The sequence below is a fragment of the Chelonoidis abingdonii genome, chromosome 3 (assembly GCF_003597395.2).
Source record: "Chelonoidis abingdonii isolate Lonesome George chromosome 3, CheloAbing_2.0, whole genome shotgun sequence".
Lineage (NCBI taxonomy): Eukaryota > Metazoa > Chordata > Testudines > Testudinidae > Chelonoidis > Chelonoidis abingdonii.
Window position 1 is genome coordinate 134,876,161 of NC_133771.1, and position 24,276 is coordinate 134,900,436.

Sequence of the window (24,276 nt, forward strand, 5' to 3'; positions counted from 1 at the left end):
CACAAAGAGTAAAACTGGCCACTGTAAACTGAAGGGTAATTCAGTCTATGACATGCTGTCAGTCAAATATTTGATCTACTGTGCAGCATTCTTTCTGGTTTTTCCATTTATCAAACCAAACCCCATATCCCAACCAGTGAATGCATGGGTTGCCCCAATTTCATCAGGAAACACTATCACTTTTCAAATCCCCTCAATACTGTTTGAAGACCACAAACATTCAACATTTTGACAGTTAACTTTTGTTAAATTCTTTTAATAAGTAAATCAGACTGGTTACAACTTAGATTACATAATGCAGATTTAATTAACAAGTATTCAGAATTAGTCCTTCCGTAACTGAAGTGTCTCCTCCTTAATACCATCTTTTGTGACAATGGAGATCTTAAGTGCATCTCCAGTGTATACATCTCTCTCAGCTGCAGAAATAAAGACATCTTTAACTAGCTGAATAGCCTTTTCCAGGGACAAAGGTACATGCTCCACATTTTGCATATTCTTGAAGCCAACCTAGGAAAGAAAGTGACATTGGATTACTTTTTGTTTCAAGAGTTTTTAAAAATCCAAGTAAAAAGAGAAATGTTAAAATTTGTTTAGTCAGACATCAGAATTGCCAGGCTTAGGCACAGACAGAAATTCTAAAAACATTGATCTATCTCTTCTGAACACCCAAACACTTGCAAAGGGATTTGGTTCAACAATTTAAACTTTGATGTAAGGCTGCTCAAAAGCTTGTGCATAAAGGGAGGTGTGCTAATAATTCTATTATACCTACTGAGTAGAGAGAGCAGGAAATTGGGCTCAGGATAAAGGCAAGTATGGTTTTTCTCCTCTCCACTTAATATAGAGTAGTTTTATAAAAACCACAATGAACATTCAAACTGAACCAGTTCGCACAGAAGCTTCCCATTCTAGCACTGCTCAAGAGAGCTACCACACTCACAGCATTATATACTGGCTCATCCAATAGAGCACAATTTGTTTCCACGTTGCTTTGCAATACTCTAAGAACATTAAGAATTTGCACAAGTGTGAACATTTGAGTTTCTAAAGGTTGTCCAAGACTTTCACTTTGTTACATTTGCCCTTAACAAAACGGTTCATGGAAATAACCGCCATTCCACAACTTAACTATGTTACAGACCTATTACATGGGAGCCATGGTAAAATCATTCAGAAGGAATGAGACACACAGGTTACTGAGATGCAAAAAATAAAATAAAATCAAGACTACTTTACCTGGTTGTCAAGTAGGGGCTGTAGCATGGCACTTGCTGAACCACCAGCTTTGAAGGCATCTCTCTGGTATGAACCTACTGGGTCAAAGCTATACACTGCTCCCTTCCCTTGAAAAGAAAAAAGTTTATATTAAAGCTACATGCCAGAAAGTTATTTTCTTAATGATATACAAGATCTACTGCAAAAACACTACATATACTAGTTTCCAAGCCATCCTGACATAAGATTAATAACTTGACCTCTGAAGAAAAGGTGGTTAGATGTTTGAGGATAAAGGCCAGCTCTGATTCTTGGTCAAAGCCATAGAATAGAGGATCCTAATGGTATTGTGGCTGGAGCTCAACTAAATAATTGGAAAAGCTTAAAAGCCACTGATAAGAAACACGCTTCTGAGGTGCTAAAAGTGACAGTTACCTTCCAAATTTTATTAAACTACTACTTTTATATAATTCATATCTCCAAAGGTTTTGATTTGAAACAGTGTATTTGTTAATTTCACAGGCCATTCAGAAAAGGAATATGCTGCTGGAACAGCCCTGCCTACCAGTAATGATGATAAAGGATCTGAAGGTAAAGCTGGCATTAAGATGTGAGTTGGTAAAACATTTCATCACTAAAAATATCTCATCTTTAAACTAGATGTATATGCTTGGCCCCCAATACAGGCAAAGTCCTATGAACAATGGCAATCTATGCCATTGGCATTCCAGTGTTCTGTACTGTTGCTTTTCCAAATAGCCTGTGTCATAAACAGATAGTTAAGGGTTAATGTCTCTTTTACCTGTAAAGGGTTAACAAGCTCAGTGAACCTTGCTGACACCTGACCAAAGGACCAATCGGGAGACAAGATACTTTCAAATCTTGGTGGAGGGAAGTCTTTGTTTTGTGCTGGTTTTTTTCGTTCTCTCTTGAGATTAAGAGGAGCCAGACATGCAACCAGTTTTCTCCAATCTTTCTGAAACAGTCTATCATGTTCTAAATAGTAAGTACTAGATAGGAGGCAAATTAGTCTTTACATTTGTTTTCTTGATTTGCAGATGTGTATTTTGCTGGAAGGATATTTTACCTCTGTTTGCTGTAACTTATACTTAGGCTAGGGGGGAGGGAGTCCCTCTGGTCTATGTAAAGCTGAGACCCTGTAAACATTTTTCCATCTTGATTTTACAGAGATAAAGAAAAAGTAAAAATTAATTAAAAGCTTTTCTTTTCAAGAACCTGACTGATTTTTTTATTCTTGTGTGAGACCCAAGGGGAGTGGGTCTGAACTCACCAGGGAGTGGGGCGGGGAGAGAAGGGGGAGGAAAAGGGTAGTTCCTCCCTGTGTTAAGATCCAAGGAGTCTGGATCAGTGTACCTCTCAGGGAAAGTCTGGAAGGGGGAGGAAAAGGGTAATTCCTCTCTGTGTTAGGATCCAAGGAGTTTGGATTAGTGTCTCTCTCAGGGAAAGTCTGGGAGGGGGAAAGAAGAGGGGAAAAGGTTAGTCCCTCTCTGTTTTAGGATCCAAGGAATTTGGATCAGTGTATATCTCAGGGTTCCCCAGGGAAGGGTTTTGGGGGACAGAAAGTGTACCAAACACCATATTTTGGTTGGTGGCAGCATCATCAGATCTAAGCTAGGAATTAAGTTTAGAGGAGTACATGCAGGTCCCCGCTTTCTGGACGCTAAAGTTCAAAGTGGGAATGAGACCTTGACAGCCTGAAAGACAAGCAGTGTATTCCAATCCATCTTAAAATATTAAACATGAAAAGACAGAAAGAGAGAAGTGTTTTAGCAAAGATGTTATTCCAGCTGTTTTTATTTCATTTGAAAAAGTAGGATTTAGCCATCTTTAGATTTTGGAGTTCATACACAAACAGACTCTTCAGAGACTGACAGCAGTAATATCAAGATGTTGGTGAAAATTAAAGATTGGTCATATAAACTATGCATTAGTTTACCTACTAAAAATGGATTATAATACTTAAAGCTAATTTTATAACGTGCTTTGAGATCCTCAGAAAAAACTGCAAGTGAAGAGCAACATTATTTCACGTAAGAGAAGCAAGCATACAAACTTCTTCAAACTGCACCAACAGTCTGCTTCAGCTGAAATGATCGCCTTTCACCTGCAGAAATCAGCCACCTCTCCCTTTGCTCTCCACAAGAAAGTCTAAGTCTTTACCTTCTTCATCAAGCCCACCAATGATGTTGTAAACGTAGTAAGGAAAGAAGCGTCGAGAATACAGGATTGTAGACAGCATCGCTGCAATAGCCCCAGTAGTCATGGTCTTGTTATTGGAATGCTTGTACATCTGCAATCACCAAGTGGTGCAGCACACAAAAAGGCGGGTTAAACAGTAATATTAGAATAGTAAGTGGACATAACCACTATTTTTATAACAAGTAAATTTCAAACTACATCTCACCAAGAAGAGTGAATAGCAGAAGTATAATTCAAATACGTTTAATTATGATGAAAATTCAATTAGTAATCTAAAAACAAACTATCTAGATTAAATATTTGTATACATATTGGGTTTCTTAAAGTAGTTTAGGCACAAAATTTAGGTTTCATACAGAAGTTTTTATAAAAACAGATGTCATCTGGTCACCAACACTAAGATATTAACTTTTTTTTTTAATATACCTTTTCTCTTCACAATGTGTGTGTTCTAACTGCCTTTGCATTTTACTCAGTTTAGACTGTACATACATAAGTACACTTTCCCTTTCTAGTTCTTTCACTAGCAGTGCTACAATGTTTGGGGTATAAATACTTTAGGGGACTGTCTGAAACAAAACAGCTACCTGTACTTTGTTACATTTTTATTTCAGATTCTTCACCTGGTCTAATTATTGCTCTCTTCTCTAATATTTTAATAAGGGTTTATTGCTTTCATTAATGCATAAAAATATCAACTTTAGCTACCTTTAGTCTTGCTTCGATAATTTTAGTCAGTGTAAGGCAGTCTCCATGAAAACCACTGCATCCAATCACTGTTTGATCTGTTCTGTAAAATGCAAAATTTGATATTTCAGTAAGTTCATATTTTTAGTGCTATCAACTACACCAGTTTCTTACATTGACAAACACTAGGAAAGTACTGAATGTATTAACATTTTTTAATGCAATGCATCACCGGGTAACAATGATCAGCTAACTCTCTATAGACTATTAGCAAGTGATTTGCAAATCAATATGGCTCTATATACCAGTTTGGGAACCACTTATCTAGCAGTTAAGTGCAAGACTGTGAGAAAGGAGAAACAGATTCTATTCCCAGTCCTGTCAGCTAATTTTGTAATACCATGGGTATGTGATTTAACCTCTGTGCCTCAAATTGTCAATCTAAGATTGGAACAACAGGATTTAACACCTTACAGGGCTATTGAGAGGTTTAATTAACGTTTTATAAAGTGCACTGAGATCTCTGATTGCAGGAGCTATATAAATGCAAATCATCAAAATATTAAACTTTTATATAAAAATGAGCATTGATAGTCATTTCAAGCCTATTTACAAACTATACCATCTAAAAATTGACAATATATTTTATTCAAAGCTGTTAAGTGTTATTAACTTTAATAACCTAAAATGAAAGCTTTTTCTCTTACTACAAGACTACATCAATGATAAGCAGCCACTATATTTCAGCAGATTGAGATGGTACCAAGGTAACTCACCTCTGGACACTACCAAGAAGCTACTGATATGCTAAGGGGTTAGCCAGGAGAAACTTGAACTCATGTGAACTGTCAAAGACGACAGAGGATTTGCATCTGTAGCAGGTGGCAGTTTTGGAGTGTAAGTGAGGCATTTGCCACATTTAAACGCATATAATAAACTTTTTAAAGGGGACACTATCCAGGTGCACTGAAGGAAATACAGGAGGAATGTAAAAGAAGATTGATAAAGGAATTGCTGACCGATTCACTGCTGATCTCTGCTAGGGATCTCTTCAATAAACCACATGGTTTATTGAAATAATAATGGACTACTGACATTCCTGATATACAGCCATCAAAGGAAACACTTTGGCACCCCAACTACTGGGTGTCAGGAACAGACAAAGATATTCACAACAGCAACTCTAAATGCTGCTACGATTAGCTGAGCACTCTTAGGGGTGCCCATCAAAAAAAGCAGATCTACTTCCTAAACACAAGGTAAATCAAAAACATCAGGTGTCAGTGAAATTCAAGCAGCAAGATACAAACTAAGAAACTTGATCTCATTTATAGCATCACAACAAAGCCCAAATTAAACCCTTACAAATTTCCTTCCTGTCTTACTGAAATTTTTTCCAGGACAGCAAATGAAAATTCTGGTCATTCAATCTCCCCAAGATGCCGTACTACAAGATTAAAACTTACAGTTTATAGCATTTTGGACTGTCCCGGCTGTGAATTGCATAACCTTCACTCAGTCGCGTGTCTGAGGCAACAACAGAAAAGTCTTCTCCAGCAATTGCCAACACCGTCCTTAAAGAAAACAAAGACTAATGTATAATCATGATTTCTAACAAATACTCACTTAGGTGATAGGGAAATGTAACTAGTGCTTGGTTCTCAAACTGATCTGAAAAGCTTTGTCACAATGATGGAGATTCTTTCAGTCTTCAAGCAGTTATGTTTCCTGCTAGAGGTCATACTGTTCAGGACTCAAGATTTCCAGAAGGGTTTTTAAAAAAAGATTGTCATGGTATAATTCCCCACTCTGAACCTTAGCGTCCAAAAGATGGGGTACCAGCATGAATTCCTCTAAGCTTGACTACAAGCTTAGAACCTGTAGCACTGCCACCAACCAGAAATTCCACTGCCTGGTACACTCTGGTCCCCCCAAGACCTTGCCCGGGGAACCCCAAGACCCAGACCCTCTGGATCTTACCACAAGGAAAGTAAAACCTTTCCCCCATCATTGCCTCTTCCAGGCTTCCCCTCCTGGGTTATCCTGGAAGATCACTGTGATTCAAACTCCTTGAATCTTAAACAGAGAGAAAAATGCACCTTCCCCCCTCCCAGACTCTCCCTGAGAGAGACAGTAATCCTAATACAGAGAGAAATTAGCTTCTCTCTCCCCCTTCCCTCTTTTCTCCCCACCAAGTCCCTAGTGAATCCAGACCCAGTCCCCTGGGGTCTCACCAGAATAAAAAAAACAATCAGGTTCTTAAACAAGAAACTTTTAATTAAAGAGAGAGAAAACAGTAAAAATTATCTCTGTAAATTTAAGATGGATTAGGTACAGGGTTTTTCAGCTATAGACACTGGGAATACCCTCCCAGCCTAAGTATACAAGTACAAATTAAACTCCTTCCAGCCAAATGCACATTTGCAAATAAAGAAAACAAACAAGCCTAACTCGCCTTATCTACCTAGTACTCACTATTCTGAACTTATAAGAGCCTGTATCGGAGAGATTGGAGAGAACCTGGTTGCCCGTCTGGTCACTCTCAGAACCCAGAGAGAACAACCACCAAAAACTAACAGCACACACAAATACTTCCCTCCCTCAAGATTTGAAAGTATCCTGTCCCCTGATTGGTTCTCTGGTCAGGTGACAGCCAGGCTTACTGAACTTGTTAACCCTTTACAGTCAAAAGAGATACAAAGTATTTCTGTTCTATTAACTTCTACTGTTTATGACAAAGATACAGTGAATGAATGTATTTTTTGTTTAACTGGCTGCTTCATGTCTATATACTTTAGGTAGTGGTGGGTTTATCTGTGTAAATTCAGTCACAATCAACTTTATAAACAAACATGGAGAAGTGCAGCACACAAGTAGGATGGCAAAAACTTTACAGTGACCTTTGCAAAGAGGCTGAGGATGAGTGGAGACTCCCTCCTAATAAAGGTAAAGTCTTACACAAAGGAAGTGAAAACAGCTCAGACATAGATGATGGAAAGATACAATTAAGCACAAATACCTTCACATTTAAGGGTTTCATTTTTATCTTAACACTATCCTAGTTTTTTTTTCAAATAACCAACTGCAATAATTGCCACAAGTTAGTTACAGAATCAGAAGACTGAGAGATAGGTGGTGGGAAGCCCAAGGATCTGTTTTTAGAAGTGGTCCAACATCATGAAAAATGCTGTGAACCAACAAACTAGCGCACATGTGTGCTCAGATCCCAGTCACCTAAGAAAAATGTATTGATAAAGTGTCTAATCCACTAGTAACAGTTATTCCCAGGTAGCTTTCAACACAATGGTTACAACTTTTATAGGATAATGTTGCCATTGTGCTTTCTGAACAATTAAAAGTGGGTTACTTTAAGAATATTGAGGATAACAGAGTCTAAGATGCACACGTTCTAGGAAGATAGTGATAAAAATGTGCCAGGATAATTTGCCCTTACAATTTCAAAGAAAGGGGATGAGATCACTACACCTTGCTTTAGGTTTAAATTAGAGCCTTTTGTTGGATGATCCCTTCTAAGTGTAATGGTGCTTCTAAAAAGCTGGACATAACACAGGCATTTTTCATCAGACTAAATCTTGTGTTTCAGCGTCCCTTTGTCATGAAAGCCGCTGCACTGCCCAGCTCCAATACCGAAAAGCGGTTTCCAAACCACCTTTCCTCAACATCAGTCTCTCAAACAATATTCAACGGCATTCGTACGCCCCAGCATTGTGTGCGGCACCCAGAGACGGGGGCAGGTGCTCAACTATCAGTGGCAGCAGTAAGCTACACGCTACCACTGAGATGTTACAGCCACGGGTCCACAAAGGAGTAAGAGGGGAGGCAAAACCCCCACACTGGGCAGCACAGCGCAGAGAGCGGGGAAGCCGCTACGGGGCTCCGAAGGCACCTGGGTTTCTGTGAACGCCCCCGCGGGCTGGTTCTCGGCCAAGCTGCGGGAAGCAGCGGGAGGAAGCTAGGGACTAACGTGCGGGCAGGGGGAGCAGGGGCTGGTCCCCGATCCCGGCGCCGCGCTCGCAGGCCGGGGGAGGGACAGAAAGTGAAAGCGAAGGGTCCAACCGCGTCGCAAGCGCCCGCAGGGGCAGAGACGGGAACGCGGGGCTGAGGGTCCCGGGGGCGGGCCCGGCTCTTTACCCTCCGTTAAAGGTGTAGGGGGAGAACCGGTGCTGCACGGGGGCGCCGAGCTGGTGCCCCATCCCGGGCCTAGGCTCCGCGTAGCCGACTGTGGACAACATCCTGGCGCGGGTCCGGAGCCGGTTCGCTGCTGCTGTCTCACGGCAAAATGGCGGCGCCGGAAGCGGAACTCCGCCCCGTACTAACGGCGTCCGCTCTAGGCTCACGCTGGCCTGGTCTCCACCGCTCCGTGCTCTGCGTTCTCCTGGCGCCGGCAGCGCCGCCTACAGGCGGGAGGCGTGAACGCCGCGCGCCGGCCTGCAAGGTTCGGCTTCTGCAATGAACGCTCCGCAGTAGGGGCGGGCGAGCGTCCGGGGGAGGCGTCCACAGGGGCGCGCTGCCTGCACCGACCCAGGGGTCTCCTCACATGCCGAGGCCGTAAGAAAATGAGCTGCCTAGACATTCAGCCAGCCCCAGCGCTGCGCTCTCAGGCTGTCCTCCTTTCACTGAGCTGGTTTGGTTGGGGGAGAGTTTGTCTGGGCAACAGCCCCTAGTCAGGCGGCATGCTGGAGTTAAAGGGCCCGTGGCTGCCGAGAGGGAATGTCGGTCAGATATGGGACAGCTGAGGAGAACCGCATGTCCTGCCTCTCAAAACACCCACCCCTGTGTTTAGGAAAGTAAAAGCTTTCAGGGTTAAATCCTAGAAAGAACAGGAGTGTCATGATGCGGTTGCACACTGCTCATCCCATACTTTTAATAGGATAACTGAACCTATGTGATATTGCTGCCTGCCTATATATTTGATACAATCTCAAGAAAAAAGAGCAGGAGTACTGGTGGCACCTTAGAGACTAACAAATGTATTTGAGCATACGCTTTTGTTAGTTTTGTTTTTTTGTTAGTCTCTAAGGTGCCACAAGTACCCAGTTCTTTTTACAGATACAGACTAACACAGCTGCTACTCTGAAACCAATCTCTTCTCAAAACCCTATCACACCCCATTTAAGTAAACAAGCGACTCATCAGTCACTCCCCCTGCACAGAGCACACAGCCACTAAAGTCACTAGTATTAAATTATATTTTTCTTATTGGATGCTATGATAGTGTTTGCCACTCTCTTAAAGGATTCACCAACAGCAGACAAGTTTATTTTACTTATATTTCTAATTTGCCAACTGCCACCATGTCTGGATGCATTCTCTAAGGCCCCAGTCTTGCAAAAATGTACACATGTGCTTAACTGTAGGCTGTATGTAGTCTCATTGACTTCAATAGAAGTATTCATCAGTCATAAAGTTATTAAGTATTTGCATAAGTCTTTGCAGAGTCGTAGCTTTATATGTCTGATCTGATTTTCTCTATGGTATTGCCAGAACACTCTGCAATAGGTTACAGTGATATGGAATAAATGATTTTTTTTATAGTAGCCTTGCTTTGTTTTGGGCTGCCCCAGGATGATTAACAAAAGGTAATCTCTAACAGTTGCTTTCTCCATCAGGGGCCGCAAGTTAAATAGGCCCATGGTGCCCAGGCTCCAGCAAATCCAGGGCCCCGGGGGCCCAGCTCGATTAATGTTTGGGGTTTGGTCTCTCCCACCTGCTGCCTTCATGCACCTCTCCCAGAGCGTCCCCCAAACCTGCCTGCCCCCTGTAGCTCCATGCTGCATTGCTGGCTCTGGAGGCAGGCTGAGGCAGCTGCTGTGTCTGTGGAGGGAGGAGGTGCATGGCAACCCTCCCCCTCCCCCCCCAACAGGCAACTCCGAGTCAACACAGGAGGGGCTTATCCTGGCTGAACTTCCTGAGCAGCAGCCTGAGAAGGTTTGGATGAGTGTCGTGCTGGGGTTGGGGAGGGCACCCCCTCCCTTGGAGCTCGCTGTTGATGGCAGGGAGAGGGGTGGGGGGAGTCCTCCTCTCTGGCCCCCTGTGGGACCCTGCCTGCTGCACCCCAAACTCCTCATCCCTGGGCTAGGACCACGCCTGCCTCCCCACCCCAACTCCCTAGCCCAACCCAGATCCCACACCCAGCACCCAAACTCCCTTCCAAAGCCCGCACCCAGCACTCCAAACCCCATCCCATACTCCTTCCCAGAGCCTTAGGCAGGTGTGAGGAGAGGGGGCAGGACTTGGACCCCTTCTGGGCACCACCAAAAATTATACAAACTTGCCCCCCCTGTTCTGCATTACTGTGGCAACAAAACCTAATGCACTGGCTGTTGGCTCACACCTCAGAAAAGACAACATTATTAATTGTGTAGCTAGGTAAAACAACATCAACATTTTTTGCAAGGAAGTATAGTTGACTATCAGACCTTGCTGGATAAATTTGGCATGGTGACCAGTGTGGTGCACCCCAGCAAAATGGCAATATAACACATTTCAAGACCAAATTGCTCCCAGAAGTGCACAGACTATTACAAGTTTATTTTGAGCAGACTTGTTCCAAACAAGCCATTTCCTGTAGGGACACCATGAGGCAGAAAATATGGAGAAAACTAATGTTAAAAATAAATTTAATCTAATCTTGGACCACAAACACCAGAACACCCTAATCATAGTTGTACAGCTATTGTTTGACATCAGAGTTGAGGACTAAGTGCCCTAACTCTGCGTTCCACTACCATAATATATAGAGATTTCTTTTAAGTTTAAACTGAACTCTGAATTTGCTTGGTTTGTAGTGCTGCTCTTTGGATAATTACAACATCATGGTAATGTTTTTTACTATTAATTTTTACTTAATTTATGTACTTTCAACCTTAATTTTATCTTTACTTAGCTTTTGTCTGGAGATCTATGAATTGGCATGTGTGAATAAGACTACTGAACATTAGTTTCTATCTTTAATAACATAAAAATTACGCTATAAACCCATTATTTTCTGAAATTTGTATTTGCTTGAAAAAAGACTAGGGAGTATGTGGTGGGGAGGCAGAAGGTTAATGCAGCTAAAGGGGGATAAACATGGGATAATATATCTATTTCAGAGAGGAAAGGCCTGTCAAGGTGGGGCGGAAAGGCCAACTGGATAAAAGCCATCAGGAAGCATGGCTTTAGCTAGGTGCTGTAAGGGATATCCAACCAAGGTTTTTAAGACAGTGACAATGAGTCATGACCAGTCTGTGGATTAGAGGAAAAGCAACCACCCAAAACAGCATCAGTTAGATCAGTTTACACTCAGGATGAAACCTGTATTTACATGATCCTTAAATTGAAAACGAAATAATCTCGAGTGTTGAGTTTCCTCAGTAAGGCACTGCTCTTGAAAATTGCTCAGCACATGCTGTAACTGCAGGCAGCCTGGAGTGCAGATAATTTTGAAAAGGAGCATAAAAGTGAAATCTTTGGTGAGCTTAAACACAAAAAGGAAGCTTATAGGAAGTGGAAACTTGGACAGATGACTAGGGAGGAGTATAAAAATACTGCTGGAGCATGCAGGGGTGTAATCAGGAAGGCCAAAATAAAACTGGAGTTTCAGCTAGCCAGGCATGTGAAAGGTAACAAGAAGGGTTTCTACAGGTATGTTAATAACAAGAAAAAGGTCAGGGAAAGTGTGAGACCCTTACTGAATGGGGGAAGCAACCTAGTGTCAATGATGTGGAAAAAGCTGAAGTACTCAATACTTTTTTTGCTTCGGTCTTCACAGACAAGGTCAGCTCCCACACTGCTGTCCTGGGCAACACAGTATGGGGAGGAGGTGAGCAGCTCTCAGTGGTGAAAGAACAGGTTAAGGACTATTTAGAAAAGTTGGATATGCACAAGTCATGGGTCCAGATCTAATGTATCTGAGGGTGCTGAGAGAATTGGCTGATGTGATTGTAGAGCCATTGGCCACCATCTTTGAAAACTTGTGGCGATCGGGGGAAGTCCCGGATAATTGGAAAAAGGCAAATATAGTGCTCATCTTTTAAATAGGGAAGAAGGAGAACCTGGGGAACTACAGACTGGTTAGCCTCTCCTCAGTCCCTGGAATAAGCATATAGCAGGTCCTCAAGGAAACTATTTTGAAGCACTTGGAGGAGAGGATGGTGATCAGGAACTGTCAACATGGATTCACCAAGGGCAAGTCATGCCTGACCAACCTGACTGCCTTTTATGATGAGAAAACTGGCTCTGTGGATATGGGGAAAGCAGTAGACGTGATATAACTTGACTTTAGTAAAGGTTTTGGTACGGTCTCCCACAGTATTCTTGCCAGGAAGTTAAAAAAGTATGGATTGGATGAATGGACTATAAGGTGGATAGAAAGCTGGCTAGATTGTTGGGCTGCGGGCTCAATGGGTAGTGATCAACAGCTCGATGTCTAGTTGGCAGCCGGTATCAAGCAGAATACCCCAGGGGTTGGTCATGGGGCCGGTTTTGTTCAACATTGTTATTAATGATCTGGATGATGGGATGGATTGCACTCTCAGCAAGTTCATATATGACACTAAGGTGAGGGGAGAGGTAGCTACACTGGAGGGTAGGGATAGAGTCCAGAGTGACCTAGACAAATTGGAGGATTGGGCCAAAAGAAATCTGATGAGGTTCAACAAGGACAAGTGCAGAGTCCTGCAGTTAGGATGGAAGAATCTCATGCACCGCTGCAGGCTGGGGACCGACTGGCTAAGCAGCAGTTCTGCAGAAAAGGACCTGGGGATGAGAATCTGGATATGAGTCAGCAGTGTGCCATGTTGCAAGAAGACTAATGGCATATTGGGTGCATTAATAGGATCATTGCCAGCAAATCAAGGGAAGTGATCTATTTGGCACTGGTGAGGCCACATCTGGAGTGCTGTGTCCAGTTTTGGCCCCCAGTAAGAGAAAGGATGAGGAATTGAAGTGAGTCAACAAAAGGCAAAAAAATGATTGGGGACTGAGACACATGACTTATGAGGAGAGGCTGGAGAATTGGGCTTGTTTAGTCTGCAGAAGGGAAGAGTGAGGGAGGATGTGATAAGAGCCTCAACTACCTGAAGGGGGTTTCCAAAGAGGATGGACTTGGCTATTCTCAGTGGTGGCAGATGACAGAACAGGAAGCAGTGATCTAAGTTGCAGTGGGGGAAGTCTAAATTGATATTAGGAAACACTATTTCACTAGGAGGTGGTGAAGCACTGGAATGGGTGAGGAGGTGCGCGAATCTCTCATCCATAGAGATTTTTAAGGTCAGGCTTGACAAAGCCCTGGCTGGGATGATTTAGTTGGTGTTAGATGCCTTGAGCAAGGGTTGGACAGATGGCTCCGAGTGAGGTCTCTCCACCCTGACATTCATTGATAGCGACTATATTGCATGCTGCCCTGCTGGAGGGCCTTAATACGGATAGTGTGGATCTAGTACTTGGTTGTGTTCCTCTCCTTTATGGAGTCTTTAAGAGAGAAAATAGCACTGACTGAGCGTCTCTTCTAGCACGGCAACTATGATCTAGCTGAAACCACAATCTGCAAAAGTCGGATGTTGGCATTATTTGGCTCCTCCATAAGATTGGCACTGTCCAGTTTCCAGGAGCTTAGCTTGTCCCACCCAGGGGATCTGAGGGTTGTCAGGACACGCTGCCAGCTGTCTGGTTCTATGGCTAAGGACATGCGCATTGCCGAGTGTGGCAGAGTGCTACCTTGAGGTACCACGTCAGGCTCTGTGGGGCAGTGGAAGTGGTTTTGAATGCAAAGCCCAAACGGCATGACATGGCGGGGGCTGTCATGGCTGGGGGGGCTGCGCCCGGGTGTTTGCGGCGGAGTTGTGCGCCGTTCGTCTGCGGCGATCGAATATTCACCCAAGAGGTGGGGGCGGGATCGGGCTGCCTGACTCGCCCTCCCATAGTTCGCCCTCACTCAAGATGGCCATGTGAAAAGAGCAGGGGAGCTCCTGGCGGAAGTGACGCATTATCGCGCGCCCGGAGAAGGGGGGGGGCAGCAGCAGGTGGGTCCGGCACGCGCCGGGTCTGTAAAGCGTCTCCAGGAGCTGGAGCGGCAGGTATCGAACCCCCGGGCAGAGCACACAGGGTCTGGGGCGCGCTGCTGCGGGAGGCCGGGGCGCTGTTCTCCCCTGGCGGGCCAGGTCCCGCCGCCTGGCGCGAGGCCCGTTCCCGCCCTCTCGGAGCCTGCGCCATCGCCGGGCTTCCTCCGCCTAGATACCGACCCCCTACTCCGGGCGGGGCGCGCGCGCTCTCTCCGCCGGGCTCCCGGTCACGCTTCGTGCGGGGCGGCCCGGGCCCAGGCTCGGCCCTTCTCGCCGCCCAGGAGCGAGCCGGCCGCGCCGCGGGAGGCGGCTTCTCCTTGCCCGAGGCCAGAGCGTCAGAAGCGGGTTCCCAGCCCGGAGCTGAGCGCGGCCTTTCTGGGGCTTTCCTCGCACGGGCTTGTCGGAGAAGCGCCCTCTTGTAAGCCCGTGTGTGCAGAAAAGAGAAGCTGCGCGTCTTTCTGTACGTCTGTTATCCGGCCCTTCTGCGGTGCTCAGGCCTTCCCGAGCCTTTTGGCGTGGCTGGGAGGGCTGGAGACGGGAGAGGGGCACTGATGAGTTCAATGTCGTCCCGATAAGCCAATCGCTGTAGTATGTTGGCAGCAGGAATTCTGATTTGTCCCGTGCCACTGACTCCCTTGGTGTGATGTTGGGCAGGTCACTAAACTGCCTTGTCTCTTTCCCCATCTGCAAAATGCGAACAATGCAGTATTGGAAAATCAGCCTCACCCAGCAGCCTGCGGAGATTAGTTATTTGTTAGCCAAATAATGTATCCTGGGGTGTTCGTGATCACCCTTATAGTGAAAGGGAGGGCAAATCAGGTTTTCTTACAGTTTTGCAAGGTTGGGGTAACATAATTATGTATATTATTATGTTATTATGAAGCTTATTGTTAAGTGCTTTGAAGATGAAAAATGGTATGCAATTACACCTCTTCCTGGATATGACGCTGTCCTTGGGAACCAAAAATTCTTACTGCGTTATAGGTGAAACCGTGTTATATTGAACTTGCTTTGATCCATGGAATGCGCAGCCATACCTCCCCCCCCCAGAGCACTGCTTTACTGCATTATATCCAAATTCATGTTATATCGGGTGGCGTTATAGCGAGGTAGCGGTGTACCAAGTGTTATTACATAGCCAAACCTCCCTTTGAAGTTAGTGGGATATTCTTCCATCAGACGTATTGGTTCAGGCTCTCCGCAAGTACACAAGTTCCAGTCATGTTTAAACTGCTCCTCTTGCTGTAACTTCATATGCATTATTTTTTGGGGAAGCTCAGTGGCACTGAAGGCAGGGTATCCTCAGAGGTCCCTTGCCTGTGGAATTTGTTCCTTGCACAAATGTAGCTAAACTCAAAACAGACCATATTTACACTATTTTGCAAGACCTTGGTCTAGTCTTTTTACTAACTATGGGTCAAGGAATCTCTGGTTTAAAAAACAAACAGCTGAACAGATTTTCTTCAAACTTTCAGAACACTTACCTCAGGGCTGGAAATGAGTCTGAGATTTCAGCCCAACAGTTAATGGTTTTAGGAACCTGAAAGTTACTAAAGTGTTTTGATGGGGCGGGGGCGGGGGGGGTGGGGATCCTATTGTAAGCTTCTAACTGCCAGGTTGTTAGTGCAGCACTGTAATTTGGGAAAATCAGAAGATTGCTGTGTGCATTAAAAAGATATACCTATATGTCAATTGGAAAACTCCAATTTTCTCACTTTTTTCCTTCTCTGTAAGGTGCATGTAATTCTTTGGTGATATGTCTCAGTGCTTCATTTTTTGTCTGGAGTTGGCAAAAGGAACTCTCTTTTTTTCCTTTCTGATTTTAATAATGTTTTCCTGTTAAGTCATTTCCAGCAGCTCAGGCTTCAAGAACAATCCCACAACAAATGAATGTACAAGCACAGGGACTAGAAGTCTTGGTATCAAGCTAGTGAAGTTACTGTAGATTAACAAAATAATGTTAAAAACATTGGTGCTATTTCAAAAAAATCAGATCAAACTCTACCCTCAGTTGTACCAGAGCACTCTGACTGAAATCAGCTGAGCTGAACTGGTACAGTTCAGAGTAGAGTTGGGTCTGCTGTGTTTTGGAAGCACTACTCAATATATGGTGAGCTATAAATATCAAATTAACTTTATTTAGTATCTTGGAAAAATTTGTGCAGTATTTGAGTATCTCATTAATTTTAATGCTAAGATGTAATTTTTTAGTGGAATATTAAGACAATTTTAATATTATATGAATGAATCTACATACATAGATTTCTGTTACATATGTTTAAGGCTTAAGTGAAACATATTATGTTTTGGTGGCAAAGTTTGGAATCATAACTAAAGGCTCAGCCCTGCAAACACTTAGGGTGTTTCTACATTAGAAATGCCACAGTGGCGCAGCTGCACTGCTGTAGTATAGACACTAACTACAGCAATGGAAGGAGTTTTTCCATCACTAGTAAATCCATCTCTCCGAGCAGGGGCGGCTCTATGTATTTTGCCACCCCAAGCACAGGAGTCAGGTGGCTTTTGGCGGCACGCCTGCGAGAGGTCCACTGGTAACGCGGATTCAGTGGCGTGTCTGTGGAAGGTCTGCCGGTCCTGCGCCTTCAGCGTACCTGCTGCCAAAGCCATGGGATCTGCAGATCTCCTGCAGGCATGCCACCTAAGCCATTCTGACTGCTGCCCTCACGGCAACCGGCTGGCCGCCCCCCTGCGGCTTGCCACCCCAGGCACACACTTGGTGTGCTGCAGCAGTGCCTGCACCAGCCCCAACTCCGAGAGGCAGTAGGTAGGTTGGTGGAAGAATTCTCCCGGCGACCTACTGCTTTCTACATCAGGGATAGGTGTAGAAAAGGGGAATTGTGTCTTGGGTGTGAATTTTTCAGACCCCCGAGCAATATAGTTGGGTCAACCTAACTTTCTAGTGTAGACCAGCCCTTAGGCATGTATGTGGTCCCACTGAATCCAATGGGTCTGTTCATGTGAGTAGAGTCACGCACATAAATAAGTTCTTGGCGGGAGTGAAGTTTCAAAGGCAGCATAATGTGCACAAATATATTTAAGGACTGCTATGTTACATGGCAGCTGGATGTAATCATACAAGTTTTTTAAACATATGGTTATTAAGCACCTACTTTTTCCCTTTCAGGTTTTGGACTGGCTTTTAGACTTACTGCACAGACTTCTCTGGAGCTGATGTTTTCATAACGCTTCAAGAGTGGCTGAGAAACTAGTTGCTGGAATGCTTTAGGGGGGAAAAAACCCATGAGGGTGTGGAATTACTTTTACTGAATTGGTGGAATTATTTCTATCCCGACCAAATAAGTAATTGGAATCATGGATCAGAACAACAGCTTACCACCTTACGCCCAGGGGTTAGCATCCCCTCAGGTAAAAAAAAACAAATTATTTTAAATTTACTCGTGAGATGAATTTCTTTATAAAAGAGATTTCAGTGTCTTGAGTAACAATATGGATGCATATGGATATGAAAGATTGTTTAGAATCTAGCAATATTAATGTGCTTATTTGCTAGAGAAGGATCTAATATTTGTTGCTTTTGGAACTACTTTATGATAACAGGGACTAGGATAAAAAGTAGTTAGTTGTAATCTCTGGAGTATTCCTCCATTTCACCTTCAAACACGTAAATTATTATTTTTTTTGTTTTAAATTAAACTACAATTTCATTGCAATTGGGTGTTTAACAGTATTCTCATTTTTCAGATGTTGAAATACAATTGTTCTACAAATACCAAATTTTCTTGTGAGAATTGTTTATCTAAAACAGAAGAATATTAATAGGACACTAAAAAAAAAATTCAGCTGACAATTAACTAATTAAAAAAAGTCCACTTTGTGGTAAAGCCCTCTTTCATGTGTACTCACAAAAGAGAAAATGCTTCAGCGTTTTTCTATTGCCCTGTTAATGTTTATAAGGATCTCTTCAGTATGGAAGAAACATTAATTCTTGATGTAATTCCATCGACTTTAATGTAAACATGTTATGTAGTGGAAAGGGTGACACTGATTATTCGGATGCACAGTGTAAGCAAATTAATTAAATAAATATATTTTTGTAAACTTAAGGTTTACGTTAATGGAGGTTTCAGAAATATACAAATATATGTAATTCTCATTCTTTAATCTTTGTTTAGATTTAAGTAAAACAAATGTTAAGTCCATTTTAGTGGTAAAATTTGAAATAATTGAGCCTGGAGTGCCCATCACCCCCAAATATCAGTGCAGTTGGCACCCCAATTAGTTTCTTTGCTCAGACAACTGAGCAGTAAATTGACATGAGCCTGAACTCCCTTTTAATTTCTGGAGGTTCTTTCCAGGTCACATTTTGAAGCATACCTACAAGGTGATATGAGGAAGCTGCCACTGCTAATGCTGTGTCTCCTCTTTTTGTAAAAGGACAATTTCAGTCTTCAGGGCTTTTAAGTCGTTATTTTCCACAAGCACCAAATTCACTGGGTTTGTTTCCTTTTTTAAGAGAGAGCTGTTAGATGTTAGCATATTCTTCAGGAAAACAAAGCTCCGGAGTATACACTGAAGAGAATAATCCTTCACTAGCTAGTGAAGAGGAGTACTGGACTGGACAATTTAATGGAAATAAAAATAGTTCTAAATACTGTGCAGTAAAATGAGCTTCTAAGGCCTGGCTTACACTACAGAATTAAGTTGACGCAAGGCAGCTTATGTTAACCTAACTATGTAAGTGTCTACAGTAAAATTTCGTTCCTGCTGACGTAACTGCCCTGCTAGGCTGACTTAATAACTCCACCTCCATGAGAGGCATACAATCAACGTTGATGTAACTAGGTCGATGCAGTGTCAGTGTAGACACTGTGTTGCTTACATCGACTGTTGCTGCCTTTCAGAAGCTGTCCCATAATGCCCCACACTGATTGTACAATCAGTACGAGTGCTCTGGTGAGGATGCTCACTGCTGACACAAGGAGTGTAGTGTGGACAAGCAAAAGTGATTTAATTATTGTGGCAGTAGTATGCCAACATATGTTACGTTGACATAATTTTGCAGTGTAGACATGCCCTAAGAGTATTAATTTCTAACAAATCCCCACTCAGGCTGGAAACGGTACAAACCACCATTTTTGTTCTTAACCTCATGTAACAAATGTTTGATTTTTCTCATAAAAGTAAATGGACTTGACTGAACTCAAGCTTTATTCTTTATACTCTCTTCTTTAGGGTGCCATGACTCCTGGAATTCCAATTTTTAGCCCAATGATGCCCTATGGCACTGGATTGACACCACAGCCGGTCCAAAGCAGCAACAGTCTATCTATTCTGGAGGAGCAGCAGAGGCAGCAGCAGCAAGCAGCACAACAGTCCACATCACAGCAAGCAACACAGGGAACATCCAGTCAAACGCCGCAGCTCTTCCATTCACAGACTCTTACTACAGCTCCTTTACCAGGAACCACGCCACTCTATCCCTCTCCAATGACTCCTATGACCCCAATAACGCCTGCAACACCTGCATCTGAGAGCTCCGGGATTGTGCCACAGCTGCAGTGAGTGTACTTGGTATATTTTTATTATACAATCTCTCCCACCCATACAGGGAGCCTTTTAAAGATTTAGTGACTTAAATGATTTAAAACTTCTGTTAATGTGGCAGTTCAGTAGTAGAAGTGGGACTTCTTGCTGATCTTTGTAAGCCATAGATCTAATATGCACTCTGTTGGGCTGTTTAATGTCATCCTATGTCATCATGTGGTAGCTTTATAATACTATAACTGTTTTTGGCTATATGCAGTTTCAAAAGTCCAACAAACTTGTAGTGAAATGTAATCCGCACTGATAATCTAATATGTCACAATACATATAACCTTTAAATATATTCTCAGCTGTAACCTATTGAAATGCTTGCATATCGTGACTGTTTTTAAAATAACCTCTGTTTCCTGGTTATACTAGTTTATTAATGAGAGGCTTATTAAAATTGAAAATATAAATCTACAGTGGAAAGGGAATTAAAAGGGGAAAAAACTCTGTTAGTCAACTATAGATGGAATTGTCCCTAGTATCTTGTCTTGTTTTCTAGTTGACTACTGCATATGAGGTTATGTTCAGGGGAGAAAAATATAGAATTAGTTCAAGGTATTGGGTCTGAAAATCTTTTTCACTGTACTTTGCAATAAAGGGAAAACACTAAAGTCTTTATTTTATGGCAACTTATAGAAAAAGTGCCAGTGGGCATTTTGTACTCAAAACAACCTTATTTTTGAGTACAGATGACATTCTCAATGCTGTGATATAAATTCAACTTGCCTCTCTAAATTTAACAAAAATCCTTTGTTTTTAACTGTTGAGAAAAAAAGAGAACCTTGTGATACCTGGGGAAATTGAGAGAACTTTAATATACATCAATTTGATCATTGCTACCACCTCTGTAAAATAATCCTTGGTGTAACTTCATCACAGTCAATAGTGTTAAACCATAGATGTATCTGACCCAGTCATACATGCTTGAACAGCAAAATCTCAGTATCAAGTCATGTACAGTTCTTCTTTGAGTGCTTGCTCATATTGATTCCAATTAGGGGTGCGCGCGCTGCGTGCACATTTGTCGGAAGATTTTTACCCTAGCAACACTCGGTGGGTCGACTGGGTCGCTCCCTGGAGTGGCGCCGTTATGGCGCCGGATGTATACACCTGCCGACCCAACGGCCCTTCAGTTCCTTCTTACCGCCCGTGTCGGTCGTTGGAACTGTGGAACGCGGCTTTGCTGATCTCCATGTCCCTAGCTTCTTGTAGTTCTTTGCTGTTTGTTGTTGTATAGTTCGAGTTCTTGTAGTTATAGTTAGTGTTAGTACTTCTATTCCTAGTTAGTGTATATAGTTTAAGGGGGGATCAGGGTTAGCCCTTTTCCTCCACCCCAGTGCGGGCCCATACCCAAGGCACCAGGATTCAAACCGTGCTTGGCGTGCCAGAAGCCGATGCCAATAGGGGATCTCCACGACTCCTGCCTCAAGTGCATAGGGGAATCCCATCTTACCAATAAGTGCCGCATCTGCAAGTCGTTTAAACCAAGGACAAAGAAGGACAGGGACTTTCGATTGAAACAGCTCCTCATGGAGTCGGCACTTAGTCCTGCAGCGTCGGTACCGAGCACCCAACAGACTGCCTCAGTAAGGAGTGCCCCTTCGGCCCCGGACCACTCCAGTACCGAGAAGGAGCCCCGGCACCGACCCTTACCGGCACCGACATCTGCTCGGCACCGCTCCCTGTCCCTGAGACCCAGGAAGCAACATAGCATTCCAGCTGCTTCAGCTCCACAGAAGGAGCGCTCTTCGAAGACCGTTCGTCCGGCACCATCATCTGTGCCGACTGCAGCTCTACCAAGCGTGGCACCGTCGATTCCGGTCCCACAAGGGCTGTTGAGTCCGGTGTCTGACAGCTCCCCGGCTCATGCAGTGGTTGAGCTTGCCCTCCCTTCTACACCGGAGACCTTCTCCACAGCAAGGCAGCTCATCGCCATGACGGAGTCGACACGGCCTCAACCCCCCGCACTGCTGGTGTGGGTCATACAATCCATCGGGAAAACGGCCNTTACGCCCAGGGGTTAGCATCCCCTCAGGTAAAAAAAAACAAATTATTTTAAATTTACTCGTGAGATGAATTTCTTTATAAAAGAGATTTCAGTGTCTTGAGTAACAATATGGATGCATATGGATATGAAAGATTGTTTAGAATCTAGCAATATTAATGTGCTTATTTGCTAGAGAAGGATCTAATATTTGTTGCTTTTGGAACTACTTTATGATAACAGGGACTAGGATAAAAAGTAGTTAGTTGTAATCTCTGGAGTATTCCTCCATTTCACCTTCAAACATGTAAATTATTATTTTTTTTGTTTTAAATTAAACTACAATTTCATTGCAATTGGGTGTTTAACAGTATTCTCATTTTTCAGATGTTGAAATACAATTGTTCTACAAATACCAAATTTTCTTGTGAGAATTGTTTATCTAAAACAGAAGAATATTAATAGGACACTAAAAAAAAAATTCAGCTGACAATTAACTAATTAAAAAAAGTCCACTTTGTGGTAAAGCCCTCTTTCATGTGTACTCACAAAAGAGAAAATGCTTCAGCGTTTTTCTATTGCCCTGTTAATGTTTATAAGGATCTCTTCAGTATGGAAGAAACATTAATTCTTGATGTAATTCCATCGACTTTAATGTAAACATGTTATGTAGTGGAAAGGGTGACACTGATTATTCGGATGCACAGTGTAAGCAAATTAATTAAATAAATATATTTTTGTAAACTTAAGGTTTACGTTAATGGAGGTTTCAGAAATATACAAATATATGTAATTCTCATTCTTTAATCTTTGTTTAGATTTAAGTAAAACAAATGTTAAGTCCATTTTAGTGGTAAAATTTGAAATAATTGAGCCTGGAGTGCCCATCACCCCCAAATATCAGTGCAGTTGGCACCCCAATTAGTTTCTTTGCTCAGACAACTGAGCAGTAAATTGACATGAGCCTGAACTCCCTTTTAATTTCTGGAGGTTCTTTCCAGGTCACATTTTGAAGCATACCTACAAGGTGATATGAGGAAGCTGCCACTGCTAATGCTGTGTCTCCTCTTTTTGTAAAAGGACAATTTCAGTCTTCAGGGCTTTTAAGTCGTTATTTTCCACAAGCACCAAATTCACTGGGTTTGTTTCCTTTTTTAAGAGAGAGCTGTTAGATGTTAGCATATTCTTCAGGAAAACAAAGCTCCGGAGTATACACTGAAGAGAATAATCCTTCACTAGCTAGTGAAGAGGAGTACTGGACTGGACAATTTAATGGAAATAAAAATAGTTCTAAATACTGTGCAGTAAAATGAGCTTCTAAGGCCTGGCTTACACTACAGAATTAAGTTGACGCAAGGCAGCTTATGTTAACCTAACTATGTAAGTGTCTACAGTAAAATTTCGTTCCTGCTGACGTAACTGCCCTGCTAGGCTGACTTAATAACTCCACCTCCATGAGAGGCATACAATCAACGTTGATGTAACTAGGTCGATGCAGTGTCAGTGTAGACACTGTGTTGCTTACATCGACTGTTGCTGCCTTTCAGAAGCTGTCCCATAATGCCCCACACTGATTGTACAATCAGTACGAGTGCTCTGGTGAGGATGCTCACTGCTGACACAAGGAGTGTAGTGTGGACAAGCAAAAGTGATTTAATTATTGTGGCAGTAGTATGCCAACATATGTTACGTTGACATAATTTTGCAGTGTAGACATGCCCTAAGAGTATTAATTTCTAACAAATCCCCACTCAGGCTGGAAACGGTACAAACCACCATTTTTGTTCTTAACCTCATGTAACAAATGTTTGATTTTTCTCATAAAAGTAAATGGACTTGACTGAACTCAAGCTTTATTCTTTATACTCTCTTCTTTAGGGTGCCATGACTCCTGGAATTCCAATTTTTAGCCCAATGATGCCCTATGGCACTGGATTGACACCACAGCCGGTCCAAAGCAGCAACAGTCTATCTATTCTGGAGGAGCAGCAGAGGCAGCAGCAGCAAGCAGCACAACAGTCCACATCACAGCAAGCAACACAGGGAACATCCAGTCAAACGCCGCAGCTCTTCCATTCACAGACTCTTACTACAGCTCCTTTACCAGGAACCACGCCACTCTATCCCTCTCCAATGACTCCTATGACCCCAATAACGCCTGCAACACCTGCATCTGAGAGCTCCGGGATTGTGCCACAGCTGCAGTGAGTGTACTTGGTATATTTTTATTATACAATCTCTCCCACCCATACAGGGAGCCTTTTAAAGATTTAGTGACTTAAATGATTTAAAACTTCTGTTAATGTGGCAGTTCAGTAGTAGAAGTGGGACTTCTTGCTGATCTTTGTAAGCCATAGATCTAATATGCACTCTGTTGGGCTGTTTAATGTCATCCTATGTCATCATGTGGTAGCTTTATAATACTATAACTGTTTTTGGCTATATGCAGTTTCAAAAGTCCAACAAACTTGTAGTGAAATGTAATCCGCACTGATAATCTAATATGTCACAATACATATAACCTTTAAA

At 42.9% G+C, this 24,276-nt stretch overlaps 2 protein-coding genes across 2 annotated transcripts in view; one reads left to right on the plus strand and one right to left on the minus strand.

The window, feature by feature from the left end:
- Nucleotides 1–239: 239 nt before the first annotated feature.
- Nucleotides 240–8,454, minus strand: PSMB1 (proteasome 20S subunit beta 1). The gene is made up of 6 exons (XM_032786246.2): nucleotides 8,278–8,454; nucleotides 5,592–5,699; nucleotides 4,147–4,228; nucleotides 3,400–3,529; nucleotides 1,240–1,346; nucleotides 240–510 (listed from the first exon to the last, which is right to left on the minus strand). The coding sequence occupies exons 1-6, from the start codon at nucleotides 8,376–8,378 to the stop codon at nucleotides 325–327; spliced, it is 714 nt and encodes a 237-aa protein (XP_032642137.1). The 5' UTR covers nucleotides 8,379–8,454; the 3' UTR covers nucleotides 240–324.
- A 6,055-nt stretch (nucleotides 8,455–14,509) lies between these two features.
- The window catches only part of TBP (TATA-box binding protein), a 23,672-nt gene continuing 13,905 nt past the window's right edge, over nucleotides 14,510–24,276 (plus strand). The window contains exons 1-4 of the mRNA XM_075064137.1: nucleotides 14,510–14,649; nucleotides 17,335–17,576; nucleotides 19,404–19,585; nucleotides 23,706–23,951. Coding sequence (XP_074920238.1) covers nucleotides 17,523–17,576; nucleotides 19,404–19,585; nucleotides 23,706–23,951 — 482 coding nt within the window. The 5' untranslated portion in view covers nucleotides 14,510–14,649; nucleotides 17,335–17,522. The remainder of the gene's footprint in view (nucleotides 14,650–17,334; nucleotides 17,577–19,403; nucleotides 19,586–23,705; nucleotides 23,952–24,276) is intronic.